At 37.0% G+C, this 21,620-nt stretch overlaps 1 protein-coding gene across 3 annotated transcripts in view; it reads left to right on the top strand.

Moving 5' to 3' along the window:
• Positions 1 to 21,620, top strand: part of UBTD2 (ubiquitin domain containing 2) — a 67,428-nt gene that overhangs the window by 28,086 nt on the left and 17,722 nt on the right. For all 3 annotated transcript variants that reach the window (XM_049874322.1, XM_049874321.1, XM_049874320.1), the window contains one exon: positions 18,052 to 18,288. In XM_049874322.1, the coding sequence (XP_049730279.1) occupies positions 18,052 to 18,288 (237 nt within the window). The remainder of the gene's footprint in view (positions 1 to 18,051; positions 18,289 to 21,620) is intronic.

Genomic DNA, 21,620 nt, shown 5'->3' with positions numbered 1-21,620 from the left:
AGAAACTGTTAGAAAATAAATTTCTATTCATTAAGGCCATCCACTTGTGGTATTTCTGTTATAGCAGCACTAGAGAACTAAAACAGTGTGTTTAGGCCATTAATATTTTATATAATTATTTATATGGTTAGATTTAGACCTAGCATTTTATTATTTGTTTTCTGTTGCTTCCTTTGTTCCTCATTTCCTGCCTTCATTTGGATTGTTTGAATTTTTTTTTTTTTTAATATTGTACTTCAGCTTACTTGTTTTTTTTCCCTGTATTTCTTTGTATTACTTTAATGGTAATTAAAGGCCCCTTTACTCTTCCTTCTTTATATATAGTTGTCATTTGTATTTCATCTACATACGTAGAAAATCCTAGTACAGAGTGTTGTTATTTTTGCTTTCTACAGCCATAACGTAATTTAAAGAACACAAGAGAAGAAAATTTTTATTTTCCCATGTATTTACTTTTTTGGGGCTGCTCTTTGGGTCGACTTGATAGCAACGGGTTTGGTTTGATTTGGTTCGTTCATTCTTGAAGCTCCATATTTCTTCAGGGATCATTTCCCTTCTCAAGAACTTTTTAAACCTTTTTAAATTCTGTTTTATAGGACTGCTGGCAACAGGTTCTCTTAGTTTTCTGTCATTTGAGGATGTCTTTAATTTGCTTTTCTACCTAATGGATATTTTCATTGGATATAGAATTCTGGGTTAGCCACTCTTCTTTCAGCCCTTTAAAGATGATGTTTCGCTTTCTTCTGGTCTCTGGTAAGAAATCTAGTCACTGAAATTGTTATTCCCATATATATAATATATCACTTTTCTCTGGCTGCTTTCAAGATTTTTATCTTTGGTTTTCTGCAGTTTGACTGTGATGTGTCTGGGGACTGTTTTCTTTTTTGGGCTTCACTGAGCTTTGTGAATCTGTAAATTTAAATCTTTCACCATATTTGGGAAGTTTTCAGCTATTTTCACTACATCAGTCTCTTTTTCCTCCTCTCTAGGATCCCAGTATCACAAATGTTAGACCTTTTGCTTATGGTCCCCAGGGATCTTAATTTTTTTCTCAAATGTTTTTGTTTGTTTCCTTCAGATTATATGATTTCTATTGATTGATCTCTCAAGTTCGTTAACTTTCTTCTGCTATCTCCATTCTGCTATTGCACCCATCCAGTAAATTTTTTAAATCTTGGATATTATATTTAGCTCTAAAGTTTGCATTTGGCTCTCTTTTACAGTTTATCTTTCTGTTAAGAACTTTTCATTTGTTTTGAGAGTGTTTTTCTTTACCTCACAGAAATTGTTATAATAACTTCTTTAAAGTCTTTGATAATTCCAACATCTGGGTCATCTTGGAGTGTGGCATTTGTTGATTGTCTTTTCCCTTGAAAATTGGTTACATATTTCTGGTTCTTTGTATGTTGAATAATTTTGGATTGTATCTCGAACATCTGAAATAGTATGTGAGAATATAAGTCCTTTTAAAAACTTATGAAGAATGTTAGCTTGTTTTGTTTCAGCAGATCATAGACCCTGTTAGGTTCAGACAGCACTTTTTCTGCTTTTATTGTCAGTGGTTTTGATGTCAGTAAAGCTTTTAAAACATTTGCTAGGGGATGTTTTATATCAGAGTTCATTTCTCAGAGCCTTCGCTGTATATTGGCATGATCCCGTGTATGTACCTGGGACTTGTGTCGTTTCTCTGCAGTTTCCCTTTTGGTGTCTACTTCCTAGGGGCCCTTTTCTTTGCCCTCTGACTAGAAAGACACATTCCTCACAGTGTTTGCTGCCAGTGCTACTGTACGGTTGTCTATAACTGGGACTGTTCTCAGGGCAAAGAAATGATAATAAGGAGAGAGAAAAATTAACCCCTACTTTTTTCTGAGTACATTATCCCTTCTCTTGGTTTCTCTGGCTAGAAAAATGGGTTTTCCCACTGAGTTTTACATGCCTCTCCCACCACTATTGCCAGGAGAGTTAAAAAAAAAAAACTGGGATTTCCCTCATACATTCTGCTTACATTGGCTCCTTTTTCTGGTACTCTGGCCAGAGACAAAACCTCTCAGGGTTCTTGCAGTGCCCCCTGCTGTTCAGGTCTGCCCAGGGGTCACCCTTAGCTCGCCCCTAAAAGGGATGTTTGAGTTTTGGCTCCTTCCCAATCTGCCCACTATTTTTAACTTTTCAGAGTCAGGGCTTAAGGATATAAGTTGGAATCTGAACGTAAAAATATGTAGGAAGATTAGGCATTTGCCTAAAAGACATACCTAAATAGAACTCTGAATTTACAAGTTTGAGTAGCAAGGATTCAGCTTCTGCCTTATAAGCTTGGTATTTCAAATTTACAATTCCTAGATCTTTTATTATAATCAAATATGGAGGATTTCAGTAATTGTGTACATATAATGGTGAGTATACAAGAATGATGTGGTATATGGGTCAGACCTGAAGTGCCATTAATGTTGCTTTTGTGTCTTACTATATTTTTCGCAACTTACACACACATGTAAATAATTGCGTGCACACATATTACATGCAGAAATGGTGAAATTATATAAAAAGTTTGGACATAACGCACCCGTGCATATACCACGCATGTCTCATGACATTTCCAGAAGTGACTTTTGGCGCATTCACCCTCCTTTAATAGTCCAAAAATGGTACTTTTTATCATATTTCTATAATAAAGGTATAAGCCATGGTCAAGGAGCCGTGGATCAAGTTTGGTAGTACCCCAGTAATAGGAAAATAAACAGTTGAAATTGGGTGTTTATTAACGTAGGTTGATACTTATATCCTTACTGCTTTCGAGTCATCAGTCGGAACGTTCAACCTACTGAAGCCTGTCCATAAATCACGTGCTCTCAACTGGAAGGGTAAACAAAATAAAGCCTGCACTAGCATAAATGGCATCAAGTAGCTCTTAGTAAGGATCTCAATTCAGTCTGCATTGACATAAATGTCCAGTCTTCTGACTCTGGCTTTTAATTGGAGGAGATGGCTCTTGGCTCAACAGTTGAATGTGCAAACCTTATCAGATCATCTTAAATGTAACCATTAAGTTATGTTAGTTCTGCATATAGTCTGATTGTCTTATTAGCAGAAATGTCTTTGATCATAAGTCACCTTAGTCACATGCTTGTGAGCATATAAAAAGACCCTTGCTTCTTATACACATCACATTTGAATTTTGTCATCTCTCGAAGAGGTTCCTATGTTTTTGACATTCCGGCCACCAGGACTGTAGGTGCTTCAGGTATGAAAACTCGCCATTACAACTGCTGGGCACGCATGAGAGGGCTGGCCTACTGTAGTCCTGAAGTAGGCAGTCATGAAAGGGTTATTAAGGGTTATTAACCATCCCATAGTAGTTGTTTTTCAGAAAAGTCTACTCTTGTGACATTTTTGTTACTTTTATAGCACTTCACCATGATTGGTCAAATCCCCAGGTTTCTTGTTTTCTCCTGGCAAGAGGCCAAGGCACAGGAGCGCTGACTCCGAATCTACTCACTGTATGACCTTCCTGGGGTGGCAGTAGTGAGCCGTCACCATTTTTTCAGGGCTGTGTGCAGTATTTTTAGAGCTGTGTGCAAAAACCCATTCACTAAAATTACACAGACTGTGCATGCATCAAGACTGAAGATCTTCCCCTCATTGTTCATGCATATGTATGTCACTCCCTGTAAAAGGAGCAAATCTGCCCTGCTTCAGAGAGCTGGCAGCCTTAGGTCACGAGACCCTGCCTGTCTCCCAGTTTGCAAACTGAATAAACATTTCTGTTCTTCCAACCCTGTGTCTGGCTGACTTCAATTCGCTAGTCTGCTTGACAAAAACCTATTAGTTGATGGCTTCAGTCCTTGGTTGCACTGTGAGGGAGGTGAAATGAAAGCCGATGGTGATTTTTAAGAGCGTTATGATGCCCTGTGAAAAACTGCCCACCAGTGTGGTTGTTCATTGTACAGTAGTCTCCCCTTATCCACAGTTTAGCTTCCTGCAGTTTCAGTTACCTGCGGTCAACTGTGGTGCAAAAATGGTAAGTGAATAGCGTGATGAAATCTCACGCAGTCCTGCTCCATCCCACCTGGGGACCGCACTCACATAACTTTTATTACAGTATATTATAATCTTTTATTATTATTTATTGTTAATCTCTTACTTTACCTAATTTATAAATTAAACTTTATCATAGGTATTATGTATGTATGTATAGGACAAATCATAGTATATATAGGATTTGGTACTATTGGCAGTTTCAGGCATCCACGGGGGTCTGGGAATGTATCCCTCAGGGACTACTGCAATAAGAAGGGAAAGATGGACTGTGATGTTATGAAAGTATGGGTAGATAAATGTTGTAGGCAGGGGTGATTCTTTTTGAAGAAATCTTTACTAATTTTTAATGCCATGGCTGCTCACAAAGAAAAAAACATTCAAAATTATATATTCAAAATATAGCAGTCATACCTGGTGGCCTTACCTGCAAGCTGCAACCACTAGATATAGCAGTCAATCACCTGTTCAAGACTTTGTGAGAAGAGAGTGGGATATATGGATGAAGTCTGCAATTCATGGGTTCACACCACCAGGATGACTGAAGCAGGTGAGGTTTGCAGAAGTCTGCAAGTAGGTGGCCTCTGCGTGGGGGAAAATAACTCCAGGAACTATCCACAGTGGCTTCAGAAAGGCTGGAATTGTGTACCAGCAGAATACAGGTGACGAGGATGAAGATGCTGAAGGCAAGGATGATGATGATGTATATCGGTTCGGAAGTCACAGAAGAGTGTCTGCAGGCAGCTCTGAGATATTTCAGTAATGATAGTGACAAGAGATCAGACTCTGAAGGGTTCTGGGAGTCAGATGGTGATGATAACGAATAAACTAAAATGGCTTATTTTAAGATGAATATACAGTTTCTTCTGGTAACTTTTGTTGATTTCAAAGACATTGGTTATCAGAATTAGGCTTCAGTTTAAGATTTATGGAAGCAATAAAATATAAACACCACCTTTTTCTTGTAGTTCTAGCCCTAGGATCATTTCTTACCTGATAATTTCTAGTTCTTCGTGCATTCATACTTTTTTAGTTTCAACATGGTGTCCCATATCCGTCACAAGCCCATTCGGTTCACCATTGGTCGCATTTGGTTTAGGGAAATACCTACCTTAAATGAAGTTTCCATCAGATCAGCTTTATCCCAGTAACATTAAATCTGCTAGACAGAAAAATAACTGAAATTGAAGTAGGCAACATGTAAAAAAGTACTGGTATAGCACACTTATGAAAATAATGCAGGGGTTGCACCATTTGCAAAAAACATACGATGAGTGTATTTGTATAAAAACACGGTACTTTTCAAGGAGTTTTCCCCAATTTTTTATTGGAAAAATATTCAAACATGAATAAACAGTACAGTGAGCACCCATGTACTTTCCATATAGATTCAGTAGTGGTTAACATTTTGCCATATTCATATTTGTCTGTCTTACGTATATACGTATAGACACACTCCCCTTTTAATAGCTGAACCATTTGAAAGTTGTAGATATCATGACACTTTGCTCCTGAAACTTCAGCGTGCCTCTCCTTTATGAATAAGATTGTTTTCCTATATCACTATAACACCATTACCATACCAAAGAAAATTAAATAACATCTATTGTCTAGTCTTATTCATATTTCTTCAATTGATTTTTTAAAAAATCAGGGTTCGATCAAGGTTTATATGCTTCATTTAGTTATGTCACTTTTGATCTAGACCACTGGTTCTCAACTAAGGACACTTTTGCCTCCCCACCCACTTGGCATTTTGCAATGTCTAAAGACATTTTAACTTGTTCTTTTATCCTTTGTATTTTCTGTAAACAGGAAATTCGATTTAGAAGCTTAATTAGATTCGAGGCGAGAATACTTCATATTACAACATGTGATGAGGCACAGAATGTCATTTTATCCCACTTTTTGTGATGCTAAGTTTGGTCATTTGGTTAAGGTAATAAGTGCCAGATATCTTCAGTGTAATTTCTCCTTTGTAATAAGTAGTATATGGGGTGATCCTCTTAACACCTTGAATATCTTGTTAACCATGATGCTTTAGTAACTATTGACGTTCTTTATCTGAATAAGATTTGGGGTTGCAAAAGAGTGATTTTTATAAATCTGTCATTCTTTTTCTTCTTTTGTTACTGGCATTCTTCTGTAATGAAAAGCCTTTCTTCTCCCATACCCTTTTTAGTAGTACTAGGGATTCTTGAATTTTTATTTAATACATTAAAATCTGTTTCAGTCATTGTTAATTGTTAGAAATGATCCAGATGTTGTCTTTTATAAACTGTCTCCTCTGTACTTTTGATAAGTTGTCATTAGTCTTTGAGTACTTTCTTGTTCTCTTGACAAAACCAGGCATTCCAGGTTCACTTTTAACTTTTTCTGCTCTGGACTTGAAATTAGTCATTTCTCTAAGTAGCCCCGGTTCTTTTTAATGGGAAATAGTATTTAGAACTAAGGTCTGGGAGGTAGGTATGCTCATTGCTACTTGGTTGTCATTGTTTCTAAGCCCTTTTAGTCAACAGAGCTATAAAATACCTTTTATCTTTAAATCATGAGTTTATATTGATATTTCCAATTCAAAATTAACTTTTTTTCTCTCTCTTAATTGTGTTTTCTCTTTCATTAAAAATCTTGGTTACTATTGGCATAAATATAGTTCCTTGTTTGCTTTATCCTCAGTAAGCATCAAATATTTCTGAATTATAATACTTAGTATTATAATTTTTTGTATTCTGACCTACTGAGTGAAGTTTAAGATGTCTTTGATTTTTTTTCTTAGAATTTATCCTATTAAAGTTGTATTATCAGTGTATTATGTTCAAAATTAACTTGAAATAATTATATTCTTTGTTATATTATTTCCTTGATGTACAGTTAGATTTATCTCTGTTAAGTTTTAGGGTTTGGTTCTTTCTGCTTTTTGGTTTTGATTTTGTGTTTTTAATATGAAGAATATTTACAATTTTTCAAAAGTCAAATTTGTGTAAAAAGCTGTACTCAGAAGCCCTCTTCCCATTCCTGTCCCTTCCAACCTATATCCCCTGTAAATAAGTGTTTTTATTTTTTTCTGGTTTATACTTCCAGTGTTGTTTTTGTTTTTGTTTTAAGAACCGAATATATACATAGATTCTTATCTCTCCGATTTTCTTAAAAAAAAAAAGGTTCCACTGTATACACACTGTTCTGTATATTGCTTTTATTTGACTTACATATATCCTGAAATTACATTAATCCAATATCCTCAAATATTACATATATCATGGGAATCATTCCCTAGGGCTCTTCCTCATTCTTGGCAGCTGCATTATAGTTCACTGTATGAATGGACCATAGTACATTTAGGTTATTTCCAATTACAAATAAGCCTGCAGGAAATAACTTTTTATGTTTCATATTTATGAAAGTATATTTTTGAAGATGGAATCCTAGAACTGGGTTTGCTAGATCAAAGGGTGAATAAATAGTGATTTTGTTAGATGTTGCCACATTTCCCTCCCTGTGGGAATCCTACCACCACCCATCTGTCGGTTGTACTGTGGTGGCTTCCTTGTTACAATGTTGTTGGAAGCTATGCCAATAATATTTCAAATACCAGCAAGGTCACCTGTGGTGGACAGCTTTCAGTGGAGCTTCCAGACCAAGACACACTAGGAAGATAAAGGCCTAGCAATCCACTTCTATAAATTAGCCAGTGAAACTTCAGTGAAATGGTATCTCATTGTGGTTTTGATTCACATCTCTTTGACGGCTAATAACGTTGAGCATCTTTTCATGTGTCTGGTGGCCATTTGAATGGCTTCTTTGATGAAATTTATTTAAGTCCTTTGCCCATTTTATGATTGGGTTATTTTTCTTTTTATTGTTAAGTTGAAATTTTATATATATTTCAGTTATTAGATTCTTATTGGATATATGGTTTCCAAAGATACTGTCCTATTCTTAACTATTCTTGTTTGCTTCTCTACATTTTTTTTGTTGTTGTTTAAAAACAATTTTTTTAATTTATTTTTTATTATTGTATGTCTCAGTCATATAGTGCTACTGTGATAGAAATACCACAAGTGAATGGCTTTAACAAAGAGAAGTTTATTCTCTCACAGTCCAGTAGGCTAAAAGTCCGAATTCAGGGTGCTGGCTCCAGGGGAAGGCTTTCTCTCTCTGTTGGCTCTGGAGGAAGGCCGTTGTCATCAGTCTTCTCTTGGTCTGGGAGCATCTCAGCTCGGGAACCTCAGGTCCAAAGGACGTGCTCTGCTCCCGGCACTCCTTTCTTGGTGGTATAAGGTCCCCCTCTGCCCACTTCCCTTTCCTTTTCATCTCTTGAGAGATAAAAAGTGGTGCGGGCAACACCCCAGGAAACCTCCCTTTTCTTTGGATCAGGAATGTGACCTGAGTAAGGGTGGTGTTAGAGCCTACCCTAATCCACTTTAACATAAAATTACAGTCACAAAATGGAGGACAGCCCCACAATACTGGGAATCATGGCCTAACCAAGATGACACATATTTTGGGGGTACACAATTCAGTCCATGACATTATACTTTGGATGAACATTTACAGAACAAAATAGCTTCTCATTAAACAACTAGTACACATTGTTTTGTGACATTGGTTACCAATCTCACAACATGTCAACACTCTCCCTTCTCTACCTTGGGTTCCCTTTTACCAGCTTTCCTGTCGCCTCCTGCCTTCTAGTCCTTGCCCCTGGGCTGGTGTGCTATTTGTGTTCTTTCTTTTTGCTTTATGGGTCTATCTGATCTTTGGCCGAAGGGTGAACCTCAGGAGTGACTTCATTACTGAGCTAAAAGGATGTCCGGGGGCCATACTCTTGGGGTTTTCTCCAGTCTCTGTCAGACCAGTAAGTCTGGTCTTTTTTTGTGAGTTAGAATTTTGTTCTATATTTTTCTCCAGCTCTGTCCCGGACCCTCTATTGTGACCCCTGTCAGAGTAGTCAATGTTGGTAGCTAGGCACCATATAGTTGTTCTGGACTGAGTCTGGTGGTGGTAGTCCTTTGGACTAATCTTTCCCTTGTACTTTGGCTTTTTTCATTCTTCCTTGCTCCTGCTGGAGTAAGGCCAATTGAGTATCTTAGATGGCCACTCACAAGCTTTTAAGACCCTAGACACTACTCACCAAAGTAGAATGTAATACATTTTCTTTATAAACTGTGTTACGCCAGTTGAGCTAGATGTTCCCCAAGACCATAGTCCCCACAGCCCTCAGCCCAGTAATTGGGTCAGTCAGGGAGTTTGGATGTGTCTGTGGAGCTTCTGTAACCTTGCCTTGTGTAAGTTGTGCTGGCCTCCCCAATATTGTGTACTGTCTTACCCTTCACCAAAGTTACCACTTATCTATTGTCTATTTAGTGTTTTCCATCACCACCCCTCCCCTCCCTCGTAACCATCGAAGATTGTTTCTTTTTGTGTGTAAACCTCTTCTTCAGTTTTTACAGTAGTGGTCTCATACAATATTTGACCTTTTGTGATTGGCTTATTTCACTCAGCCATCCTTATGAGAGTCTTCACAGATTCATCACCATTCTTTTTCATTGTGTAGTACTCCACTGTTTGTATGTACCATAGTTTGTTTATCCATTCATGTGTTGATGGGCATCTGTTTTCTACGTTTTTGCTATCGGGAACAGTGCTGCAATGAACATGGATATGCATATGTCTATTCATGTGATGGCTGTTATTTCTCTAGGATATATTCCTAGGAATGGGATTTCTGGATCATACGGCATTTCTATTTCTAGCTTTCTAAGGAAGCGCCATATCGTTTTTCAAAATGGTTGTACCGTTTCACGTTCCCACCAGCAGTGCATAACAGTTCTAGTTGCTCCGCAGCCTCTCCAACATTTGTGGGGTTTGTTTTGTTTTGTTTTGTGCCAGTAATGGTGGGGTGAGATGTATCTCATTGGTTTTGATTCCCATTTCTCTTAATGGCTAGTGATGGTGAGCATTTCCTCATGTGTCTATTAGCCGCTTAAATGTCTTCCTTGGTGAAGTGTCTGTTATCCTTTGCCCATTTTTAAATGGGATTATTTGTCTTTTTGTTATAGAGGTGTTGGATTTTCCTGTAGGTTTTAGAGATTAGACCTTTGTCAGATTTGCCATAGCCAAAAATTTTTCCCCAGTCTATAGATTCTCTTTTTTCTCTTTTAGTGAAGTTTTTTTGATTAGCATTTAAGTGTTTAGTTTTCAGAAGATCCCAGTTATCTAGCTTATCTTCTGGAGTTTGTGTGTTGTTAGTTACGGTTTGTATTATCCTGTTAATGCTACGTACCAGGCCCTCTAGCGTTGATCCTGTTTTTTCTTCTAGGATCTTCACAGTTTTGTGTTTTATATTTAGGTCTTTGATCCATTTTGAATTAGCTTTTGTGTATGGTGTGAGGTATGGGCCCTGTATAATTTTTTTTGCAGATGGACATCCAGTTGTGCCCACACCATTTGTTAAAAAGACTGTCTTTTCCCCATTTGGTGGACTTTGGGCCCTTGTCAAAGATCAGGTGACCAGAAGTAGATGGATGTACATCTGGGTTCTCAACTCTGTTCCATTGGTCAATGTATCTGTCATTGTACCAATACCAGGCTGTTTTGACTACCATAGCTGTATAGTAGATTCTGAGGTCAGGTAGTGCGAATCCTCCTACTTTTTCTTCATCTTACAATAGGGCTTTATTTATCTGGGGCCTCTTCCCTTTCCATATAAAATTAATGATTAGTTTTTCCATCTCTTTAAAGAATGCTGTTGGTATTTGCATTAGGATTGCATTGTATTTGTAGATTGCTTTGGTAGAATTGACATTTTCACAATGTTAAATCTACCCATCTGTGAGCATGGTGTGTTTTTCCGTTTATGTAGATCTCTTTTGGTTTCTTGCAGTAGTGTTTTGTAGTAATATTTATTCCTAAGTATTTTATTTTTTTAGGGCTATTATAAATGGTATTGTTTTCCTGATTTCCTTTTCGCCGTTCTCTTTATTGGTGTATAGGAATCCAACTAATTTTTTATGTGTATCTTGTTTCGTGCTACTTTGCTGGATCTTTCTGTTAGTTCCAGTGGTTTTCTCATGGAGTCTTTTGGGTTTTCTGTCTATAGTATTGTATCATCTGCAAGTAATGAAGTTTTACTTCATTACCAATTTGGATGCCCTTTATTTCTTTTTCCTGCCCTACTGCTCTAGTTAGGACTTCCAACACAATGTTAAATAGGTGTGGTGATAAAGGCATCCTTGTATTGTTCCTGCTCCCAAGTGAAATATTTTCAGCCTTACTCCATTAAGAATGATGTTGGCTGTTAGTTTTGTGTAAATCAAAAAACCAAACCCATTGCCATTGAGTTAATTCCGACTCATAGTGACTCTATAGGACAGAGTAGAACTGCCACAGAGAGTTTTCCTAGGAGCACCTGGTAGATGTGAACTGCCAACCTTTTGATTATCAGCGGTAGCTCTTAACCGCTATGCCACCAGGGTTTCCTGGTTTTGTGTAGATGCCCTTTATTATGTTGAGGAATTTCCCTTCTATACCTGTTGAGAGTTTTTATCAGAAATGGGTGTTGGACTTTGTTGAATGCTTTTTCTGCATCGCTTGAGATGATCAACTCTACATGAATTTGAGTCAACTCATCTAGTTTCAGAAAAGAATTTTTTTTAATTGAAATTACATTAGGTATAGATATTAACGTGGGCAGAATTGACATCTTTATGATGTGTGGAATTTTCCAGTTCAAGAACAAGAAATGTCTTTTATTCAAATCTGCTTTTTGTATTTTGGGATTTAATTTTTTTTTTCCTGATATAGGTGTTTCATATGTCTTTAAGTTTCTTCCAAGTGTTTTATCTTTTCTCTTTCATTATATCTTCTAGTTGATTATTTCATGTATATACAGAAAACAAACCCGTTGCTGTCAAGTCAGGTCAATTCTGATTAATGGTGACCCCATGTATTACAGAGTAGAACTACTGCTTAGAGATTTCTTTATGAAAGCAGATCTCCAGACCTCTCCTCTGCAGCACCACTGAGAGGGTTTGAACTGCCAGCCTTTATGTTAGTAAAAATTGTGTTAGTATGTTAGTAGTTGAGTGCAAACTGCTTGTGCCACCAGAAAGCTTATATTTGATTCTGCTACCATATTTAAGTCTCTTACTTAATTTTAGCATTGATTTTCTTGCATTTTCCAATTACACTATTGTGTTCTCTGCAATTAGATAGTTTTACATCTTTCTTTTTGATTCCTACACTCTAATTTTGTTCTGATTGTGTCGGCTGACGCCTTCAATACAGTGTTAAATAGTAGTGGAGATAGTACACATCTTGATTTGTGTGCCCTTTCTCCCCCCAACTATCCATGAATTAAGAGAAAAAAAGGTGCTTTCATTCCAAAGAATATGACTCTAGATAATGCCATGGCCCCCTCCCTCAATGAGTCATCTGAGAGTTTAATGTATTACTTAAAAGCTGTGCTCTGTTGTTATGTGACCATATTATTGTCCCAATTTTAAATAATTTTATTCTTAAAACATTTTTAAGTGAGATTTAAATGTATGGTTTTGTAAAACTTTTAATAAGATTTGCCCATTAAGAAAAGTCCTTGAGCATACTATGTTGCAGGTAGGCTTTTCTGTTGCCAGTTTGTGTGTTCAAGTCATTGGTAAATAGGTTTCTTATACTCTGAGGAAGCGGCTATGAGGTCATCATTATGTGGACTTTTCTTCCTCAGTGCACTTACCTCAAACAGCATTAGAAATTTTATATATGCCTATAAAAGTATGCTTTCATTGTTTAATTTTTATGAGCTTTAGGGTATAAGCATGATAAAAGTTCTCATTTGTATTTTATTATAAAACAATTGCATCAAAAACAGTGTATTTGAGTTACCTAGATGGGTATGTATATGTGCGATTTTTACTGCCTTATCTGTAATAGATGCTAAATACTTAGAAGTTGAAGCTAACAGACCAGAAAACTGCACCTCCCCCTGCTTTATGGGGTTCCTCTTTGGTGAGCTTTGTGCCTCCCAAGAAATGGATGAGGTAGTAGATTGGACGGGGCTGGGAAGCTGGTGCTGCTGTTAGTTTTTCTTTGTCCAATCCTGGACTGAATATCTACTGGCCATAATGAAGCCCAAGAAAGATTGATCAGTACTACTAGAAAAACAACCCATACTTTATTCAGAGTGAATCTTTGTTACTGATTTGGTATGTAAAAGACAAATTTCTTAGCCCAAGTATGTATATAAAAACCAAAAAACCAAACTCGTTGCCCTGAGTCAATTCCGACTCAGTGACCCTATAGGACAGAGTAGAGCTGCCACCAGGGTTTCCACGTATGTATATAGTGTATTCTAAGTTTATGTGAGAATAAAATATTTTGTGAGTATTCTTTTAGGTTAGCACAATCTGTTATGGAAGGCTTTTGTATGATCTACTTTTAACTTGGGAGCGACAGAAAAATTCTCCCTACAATTTCATGACCCTAAGCCTCTTATGTGATCAGTCTGATGTAGGAGCATTATCCCAATCCTGTCCCTCGCTGCCTTAAAGTCTTCAGAATCCTTTGAAACAACATTTTGTCCTTTGATCGATCGTGATCTCTTTAAATGTTCATTTTTTTCCTCAGGCTATTAGGGAAGCTAACGATTCCAGTTTTCAATCTATTAAAAAAGCTGTTACTGCTGGGGTCATATTTGTATTTATCCGTTATATGGATTTTGGCCTCTCTTCATTTGAAAAGTGCCTGCATTAAATCAGGGTTTTCGAAGAGAAACCAAAAACAAGAAGACAACTACAATCATTTTTCATTGTGGAAATCGTTTCTTATTAGGAAAATGTCCCAATGAGCTTTTGGTAAAATGCATTCAATCATAGAGTAAAAATAGTTAAGATTTTGCTGTTTAGCTCAGAGAAGCAAACCTTGCTTGAATTTGCTATATATCAGCTCTATTGTAGGAAGAAGTGTTGAAAGGTTATAAAGAAAGAAAAGATAAGGAGTAGATGGATGTGATTAAGAGGGTTCTGAGAAGAAGATAAGTTTTAGGCAAGGTTTTAAAAATAGTAAATGTGGATTGATAGAAAAAAAAAAAGGTATAGCCTTCTGAAGAAACTATACTCTTCAGTAACCTTTATGAAATTACTTAGATTGCTTTATATTATTTTAAATTTTAGATTACTTTATTAGCTGTTTCTTGTATGTTAAATCATGAAAGAAAACTAAGGATGGTTGGTTGCCTGCAGTTTAAAGATTTAGACAAATTTAGGAATTAAAGGATATTTCCTATCTTTAAATTCTTTCATTGCTGGAGTGTAATACTTAGTCCCAGATACTGTGAATGGTACTGAGCATCTGTTTCTTGGTATCAAGAGGCAGAAGATGTACAAAACAGATAAATGTGAACATTTAGGAGCATGAAATAAAATTCAGTTAATATCTCACATCTTTTTTCTTCGTAATTGAAAATGGTTGACTCAGTGCAGACGTAACAGTTTAACTACTAGGCTGATTTCTGTGTCCAAGTATTTTCAGAAATGTAGGTTTGTAGTACCTCCTAAAATACAAGGACAAGATTTGGTGAGCAAATTCCTAGAAAATATACTCTGAAAAATACACAGAAAGTACAGGGCAATTACAGCTTTAAAGAAGGGACTCTGTGCTAAATTCTTGGAGTGTCAGGTTCTGTTCAGAAATTACCAAAAAAAAAAAGACAGCCTATATATTTTTACAAAAATGTTTAAAGATTTTTTATTTCGTATATTTAAAACAAAACAAAAAAACCAAACTCATTGTTGTCAAGTCAATTCTGATTCATAGCGACCCTGTAGGACAGAGTAGAACTGGCCCATACAGTTTCCAGGGAGCGCCTGGTGGATTCGAACTGCCAGCGCTTTGGTTAGCACTTAACCACTATGCTGCCAGTGTTTCCTTATTTCCTACAATACTTCTAAATTTATTTTTATTTATTTAACCAGTACTTATTTGTAAAAAAATTTTTTTATTTGTCGTTTTATACTGGTTGTTATTGTAAGTGCTTTACAAATATTAACTTATTAAATCCTCCTAGCAACCCTAAATGCTTTCATATTTTCACAAGAGGATAGTTCAAATGCTTTTACTAAATGCTCAGTTTTCCCCAGTTAATTGTTTATGTAACAAAGATGAGCGAGGCAGTTAACTGCATTTACTTTGTTTGGCATGAAGCTTTTAACTTCAGATTCTGTAGAGGAAATTTTGTACTGCTTACTGATATCCCTAAAATGGTATTTTATGTTGCAAAATATTTAATTTAATAAATGACATAAGCAGATATATTTTGTATTACATATGTTTGTATTATAGGGAACAGAATAGAGATTTAGGAGCAAGAATAAGCTTCCTTCATGTCACAAGCATTTGCTTAGTCTTATTTACTTTTGTACAAAGCAATTACTTTCGAAATTTTGACAGCATATAGATTTGAAAATGCATTTGGAATGATGGTTATCATCAAGCAGCATAATGTATCATCTGTCCTTTTTGTGAAACTTTGTTCTTAATGCCTGCTGCAGATTGAAGGGAGATGAAATAAAGCAACTCTGTACTTGTAAGGAAAGTGTCTTTACTTTTTCCAAAGTATTTTCAGCCTTTATTACAAGATTGTTTTCCTGTTCAGTTCCTCTCCTTAAGGACCTCTCTCAGTTACTTCAGTTTTAGGTACTGAGATTGGAAATTTTTGTTGTCGTCATTGTTTTTGCCTTTGCTTTGTGATTCTCTTACAGTGATGGGAAAAATTATACCAAATTTTCTGTGTGGTACATGTATTACATTTCTTTTTCACCTTCTAGGATTTAAGGATAGACAGTTCTCTGAAACTACTGAGGTAGACCTGAACCTTTACTCAAATAGCTGTCTTAATGAGTCTGCCTACCTATTGTGTCCTGTCTTCCACACCCTGCTCGTTAAACTGAACGGTGTTGTACTCATCTAAAGGTTAATCTAGCAGAAAATAAAATTTAACTCTCATTTCATCTGGTTGGTGGAATCAGTGGGTGAATTGTGATTTTCTGACGTAGTGTGAACACTTCTTGGAGAATAATGCCTTACCTGCATACATCTATATTATTTGGAAGATGTAGGGAAAGTCATCAGTATCAATTGCGTCTCTCACTTATGAATTAAACCTGATACAGATGTCTGTACGTTACCCTTCGTAGACTCTCAGGAAATACTTGTTGATTAAATAAGACTTGGATTCCATTTCTAGCTCTGCTGCTAAATAGTCTGTTTTCCTACTCTCCTGTCCACACCCTTTTAGAACTCAGTTGGTTTGGATTTCACTAGGACAATTTAGAGGGTCAAGCAGTGAGCCAAAATGCTGAGTGTTTTGAAGAGAAAATCAGCTGGTGATGGCATGGTGTGCCACCCTGAAGGTGAGAGGATGGAAGACACCTGCCGCCTTTAGATCAAGTGATCAGATTGGGTGGAGAGAGCCTGGTTTAATCCAGGGGTATAACCAAATACCCTTTGCAGCATTAGTTGGTCCTGTCATCCTGGTATAGGGTATAGAGATTGCCTGCAGGCTAGAGTCGTTTTGTTTCATTTTCTGTTACGCATAGCCCAGATTTCGTTTGGCCCTAGGCCATTGGGGGAGTGGTTAATTGCATGGATACTTTAGAACCATTTTGAGAGTAATGTCTCTTAAATTAGCATTTTTCCTATTAAATATAGAACATTGAATTTTGACACACTCTCTACTTCCCACCTACTCTGTCATTTGTTTCCCACCTACTCTTACCCAGCAGTCTTACCTTTTCATCATGCCTCTATTTTCTTTTTACCTCTTCTCTCATCTATCAAACTATTATGGCTCTGTGTCTGAGTTCTGCAGAGCCTTAGACAAGAATGGCTGTATGTCCGTATGACTCATAGAAACAGATGAGCATATACCAGGTTAAGTATCTGGGTGCAAAGAAGCTGCATTAGGATTGTTCTAGAACTGCTGCTTGTAACATTCTCTAAAGAGAGATATTGCCACCTAAACAAAAAGGAGTGGACTCTTGCTCTTTTTTTTCTTCTCTTGGATTGAAACCAGAGTATTGTTTTGCTGCTGCTGGTGGTTGGGAGTGTATCCCTTGGCCAAGGATCTGGATCATCTGACCCAGTCCTAGTTCCTGCAGAGATTGAGCCACTGGCTCTACCCGTCTCCTCCACCGCTTTCTAGATTACCACCTGTTTGAGTTCCAGAGAACGGCATTCACAGTCCTTTAACTGAAGTTCAGAGAAGGGAATGTGAGGAAACGTTCCTATGATTAGGTTTTTTCAGGTGGTTCGGCTGTTAATCTCCTGGTACTGCAAAGCAGTCTCTTGCTTCTTTATAAAGTTTCTCAATTCCTGCTTCCTGACTTAATGTGCCCAAAGATCCGAGAGTCAAGCTACCATTGCCATTTGGTTCTTCCTATGTATCTTGATTCTCTTTTATGAAATTCCTTGACTATTTTTAAGGAGCCTTGGTGACGCAATGGTTAAGCGCTCAGCTTCTAACTGAAAGGTCAGCAGTTCGAACGGCTGGGACCAGTCTGTGTAAGAAAGATGCGGCGGTCTGCTTCTGTAAAAATTACAGCCTGGGAAACCCTATGGGGCAGTTCTACTCTGTCCTATAGGGTTGCTATGAGTCAGAATTGACTAAATGGCAATGGATTTGGGTTTTGGTTTGACTGTTTTTATATCCCGCCCGTATAGTCTGATGAAACAGTTTTTTACTCTTTCTTCTAGGTAATTTTTAAAAACATCCTTTGGAGAAAGTGTACTGAGTTGAAAAGAGCTACTAACTTGCTTTTGGAAGCTTTGGGTAGTCATCTAATGTCTCCATTTGCTTTTGTAGTTCCAAAATAGGTTAGGGGAATTTCAGAACCCAGGAATTAGCTAACAGGCAAACTTCTAGCTGGAATTTGGATGAAAGAATCAAAAAGAGGGATGGCCAGATACCTTTTGATGGTGCTTTTATAAATTTTAGTTTTGATGTCAGTCTTTTATTTTTCTATTCAGTTGCTTTAGGTCGTAACCAGCCTTTGAAAAAGGAGAAACCAAAATGGAAAAGCGATTATCCTATGACAGATGGACAACTGCGCAGCAAGAGGGATGAATTTTGGGATACTGCACCAGCTTTTGAAGGCCGCAAAGAGATCTGGGATGCCTTGAAGGCTGCAGCACATGCTTTTGAGAGTAACGATCATGAACTGGCGCAAGCAATCATTGACGGTGCAAACATCACATTACCACATGGTAGGTTTGGGGTTCCTCAAGGCCAAAGGGAACACAGTCGGATCATTTGTAATGGCAATTGGGAACCCAATGGGAAGCATTTGGTTTTCTTTCTATGCATTATTCTAGTACCTTTTTTTTTCTTTAACGTAGCAAGGAATAGCATTCCTCTTTGCTTCTTTGTATACCTTTCAGTTTGAGACAGCTTTTACTTTGTGTGTTTATATTTTCTTAGGTTGTTTTAATATTTGTTAATCTCAGCAAAGAGAACACACTTGGCAGCCTGTGTTTTCTTGTTTCCATGTAACCTAGTTCTCCAGTAAGGCCTCTTTTATTCCCCCAGCCCATCTATTGGAGCTTCTGCTTCACCGATTGCCTACTCCCGTTAGATGATAGTCTCAGTTCAGATCTCAGAAGTGTAGAGACTCAGTAGATGTTCCTTTGGTCATTGTACTTTCTTATCAGTGCTATTTTTAGTATAATGAGCAAACTGAAACTTAGAAGTGAATCCCACGCATTCTTAAGGATAGCTTTCTGTGATTGTAGCCCTGAGCATTATGAGAAACCCCTTTCCGTTCCTAGGAATATGATTCTTCTGACCACCAAAAGCTTTGGATGTTCCCAGGGGTGCTTATATGCTGGGCCGTGCACATACTCTTGTCGGCCTCCTTGATTAAAAGCACATATGGAAAATTTTCATGCTATGTTGAGTTCAAGGTGGTAATTTTGTATTCATATTTTTTCTTTTGATTGCTGTCTTTGTACATTTCTTTTTTCAAGTTTTTCAAGTTAATATTTTTCTATAGTTACCTCTTCAGACCCATTATAGATAATCATCTAAATTCCTTAGCATCGTGTTCTACTTATTGTTAACCTTCACTGTTTATTTTCAGTCTCTCCCTTTATTTGTCTGCATCCTTAGAAGAACAGTGCTTTTTACTGTTTAATCATCTGCTTTACGTCCTTTGACTCTACTTCAAATAAAAGATATTTAACTTAATATCATTGCCAGCTTTCCGAATCTGTTAATTTTCTGAGTTAATTGTGCTTCCAAGAAACATTTCTTATTTTATAATACACAGCTGTCCTGCATTTTACTATGAAAGTTTATTAGTATGCCCTTGTGTTGTTAATAACATTTTTTGAGCACCCACGTATGTAAGTCACTTTTTTCTACACAGGTGCAAAAATGATCCCTTCCTGCATTTGAAGAACTTAGAATGCCATTTCATGGATGACATTTCATGAAAAATCCTTATTTTCCTGGGTAGTCTCTAAATTATTTATTTTCCTCTTATATGATTGGGGGGGTAGAAGGGGACATTGTCTTGCTCCACTACCTTTTTCAGTTCTGTAATTTCTGTCTTCAGATACTACCTTTGTACAGTATAAGGGGAACGGCCTACCTTTACAAATAGTTTTATTGTCCTTCTCTTTTTGATGCTTATATCCTATATATTTCAAGCAGAATATCCCAGTTTGTATAGGCTCGCAGGTTGGGATAAGGTCATGTACGTTTGGTTGTCTTAATTTAGAAGCCTGAGATCCAGAACCTTGGAACTTTTGATTCCTTACTTTGTACTTATCATAGTTAACGACAGGAATATCTGATTGTGTCCTGTAAATTGTGGCCTCATTTAAAAATCATGGAGGCACAGTGGCCCTGCTTCGTGTAGTGCAGGACCCCAAGCATATGCCCATTGGTTGTGGGCTCGTGTCTAAAGACTCAAGTCCCTCATTTTTGTTCATTCGTCTGTGAATTGCCAAGGAAAGTAATGGTGCTGGCAGCCCTACCAACCAACAGATCAGGGAGAATTATTCTTGAATATTTGGGAATATTGGATGAGCCTCTACTTCTCTTTTATATTTTCTACTTCAGCATGAAAGAATCAAGCTGATGTCTGCACCTTCCTCCTTCAACTCTCTGGAATAACTCTCTATTATTTTTATTGTCGTTGGTACCCTTGATCAAACTTTGTTCATATCTGAAACTTATCAATGATAGTTCTTGGGTAGACTTTTTAAATTATATTCTGTCATATACTTTCCAACTCACCGGCAGTGTATAACTAAGGTATTTAATTGTATGCTTTTACCTATACTTACTCAGTGGTATTGCTAAAAATTTTTGCATCTTTTTGGTGTTCTTATATATTTGAAACTTTGGGTGCATTTTGTTGTGTTACACCCTAAACATTCTCAAGTACTTCCTATTTTGAAATTTAAATTCTTGCATAAGCTTCAGCTATTGTTTAGCTCAATGTTTAAAAGCACAGGCTTTAGTATCAAACCTGGCCTCATTCCCTGCCTCTACAATTGTACTCACCAGCTGTGTGACTGGGCAGATCACCTCCTTGTAAACTTTGGTTCCCTCATCTAAAAATGTGGGTAATAACTACCTCATAGGGTGATTGTGTTGATTAAATGTGATAGTAACACATATAAATTGCTTACCATGGCTTCTGGCATCAAAAAAGCACTTAATAAATAGTGGTGCTGATGATTGTATTTCCTGAACTCTGGTATTAACAAATTCCTGTACCAAAATCTTTAATCATAGATTTTGATAATTTTCTGGATATATTGTCTTCTGGTGACATCTTTCTTGGGCTTTATGCTGTACTCTTCTCGGAGGAGACTGTGCCCTTCAGTATATGCCTGGTGAAATTTTTAGATTGTTTTGATTTGGTAGCAACAGTAGTCTCGTATATATTAACTGCACACCAAAGCAGTGAGGACATAGTTAGGTTGGCCTCATCCCATACCTGATTTGTGCCTGTTACCTTCACCTACATCTGTCTGTATTACCCATAGAAGTATTGAGCAGATCGTAGATGGACAGTCTGAAGAGATTGTGGGGCATAGACTCCTTTCTAAAGCTTCCCAAATAAAATCCCTCTCCTTTCTTGTTTTCATGTCATCCCCTTTGTCTTCTCTTCCCATAATCTTTTTATTTTCTCGACCTTATTCATACTGCACTCCCAATACAAATACTATAAAAAGCTCTTTAAAGTTTGAGAACCATGTGAAAATTTCTTGGTGTTTGCGTATGTCCTGCTGTGTTTTCTGTGTTGTCTGTTATCTTAGGTTGTTCAAAATGAGCAAGGATTGTGCTTTAGAATGTATCATTGTTATGTGCACAGAAATTGTGTGTTTGTTGATGGCTTTTTTTCCTATGTGATACATGGTTACCTTCTTTCTGAGTCATTTTTCAAGGAACCAAAAAAAACACCTTTCCCTCCTGTTTCCTCCTTCTTTTCTTTTTCTTGTAGTAGTTCTTTGGATAATTATGTTCTTGTCTTAGTTCCACTGAGCAGTTTGTATTCATTATATCCCTGCTTTGTCCAAGAACA

Source organism: Elephas maximus, chromosome 2 (genome assembly GCF_024166365.1).
Source record: "Elephas maximus indicus isolate mEleMax1 chromosome 2, mEleMax1 primary haplotype, whole genome shotgun sequence".
Taxonomy (NCBI): domain Eukaryota; kingdom Metazoa; phylum Chordata; class Mammalia; order Proboscidea; family Elephantidae; genus Elephas; species Elephas maximus.
Note: the sequence above shows the minus strand (reverse complement) of the source record. Positions and strands in the feature narration are given on the sequence as shown.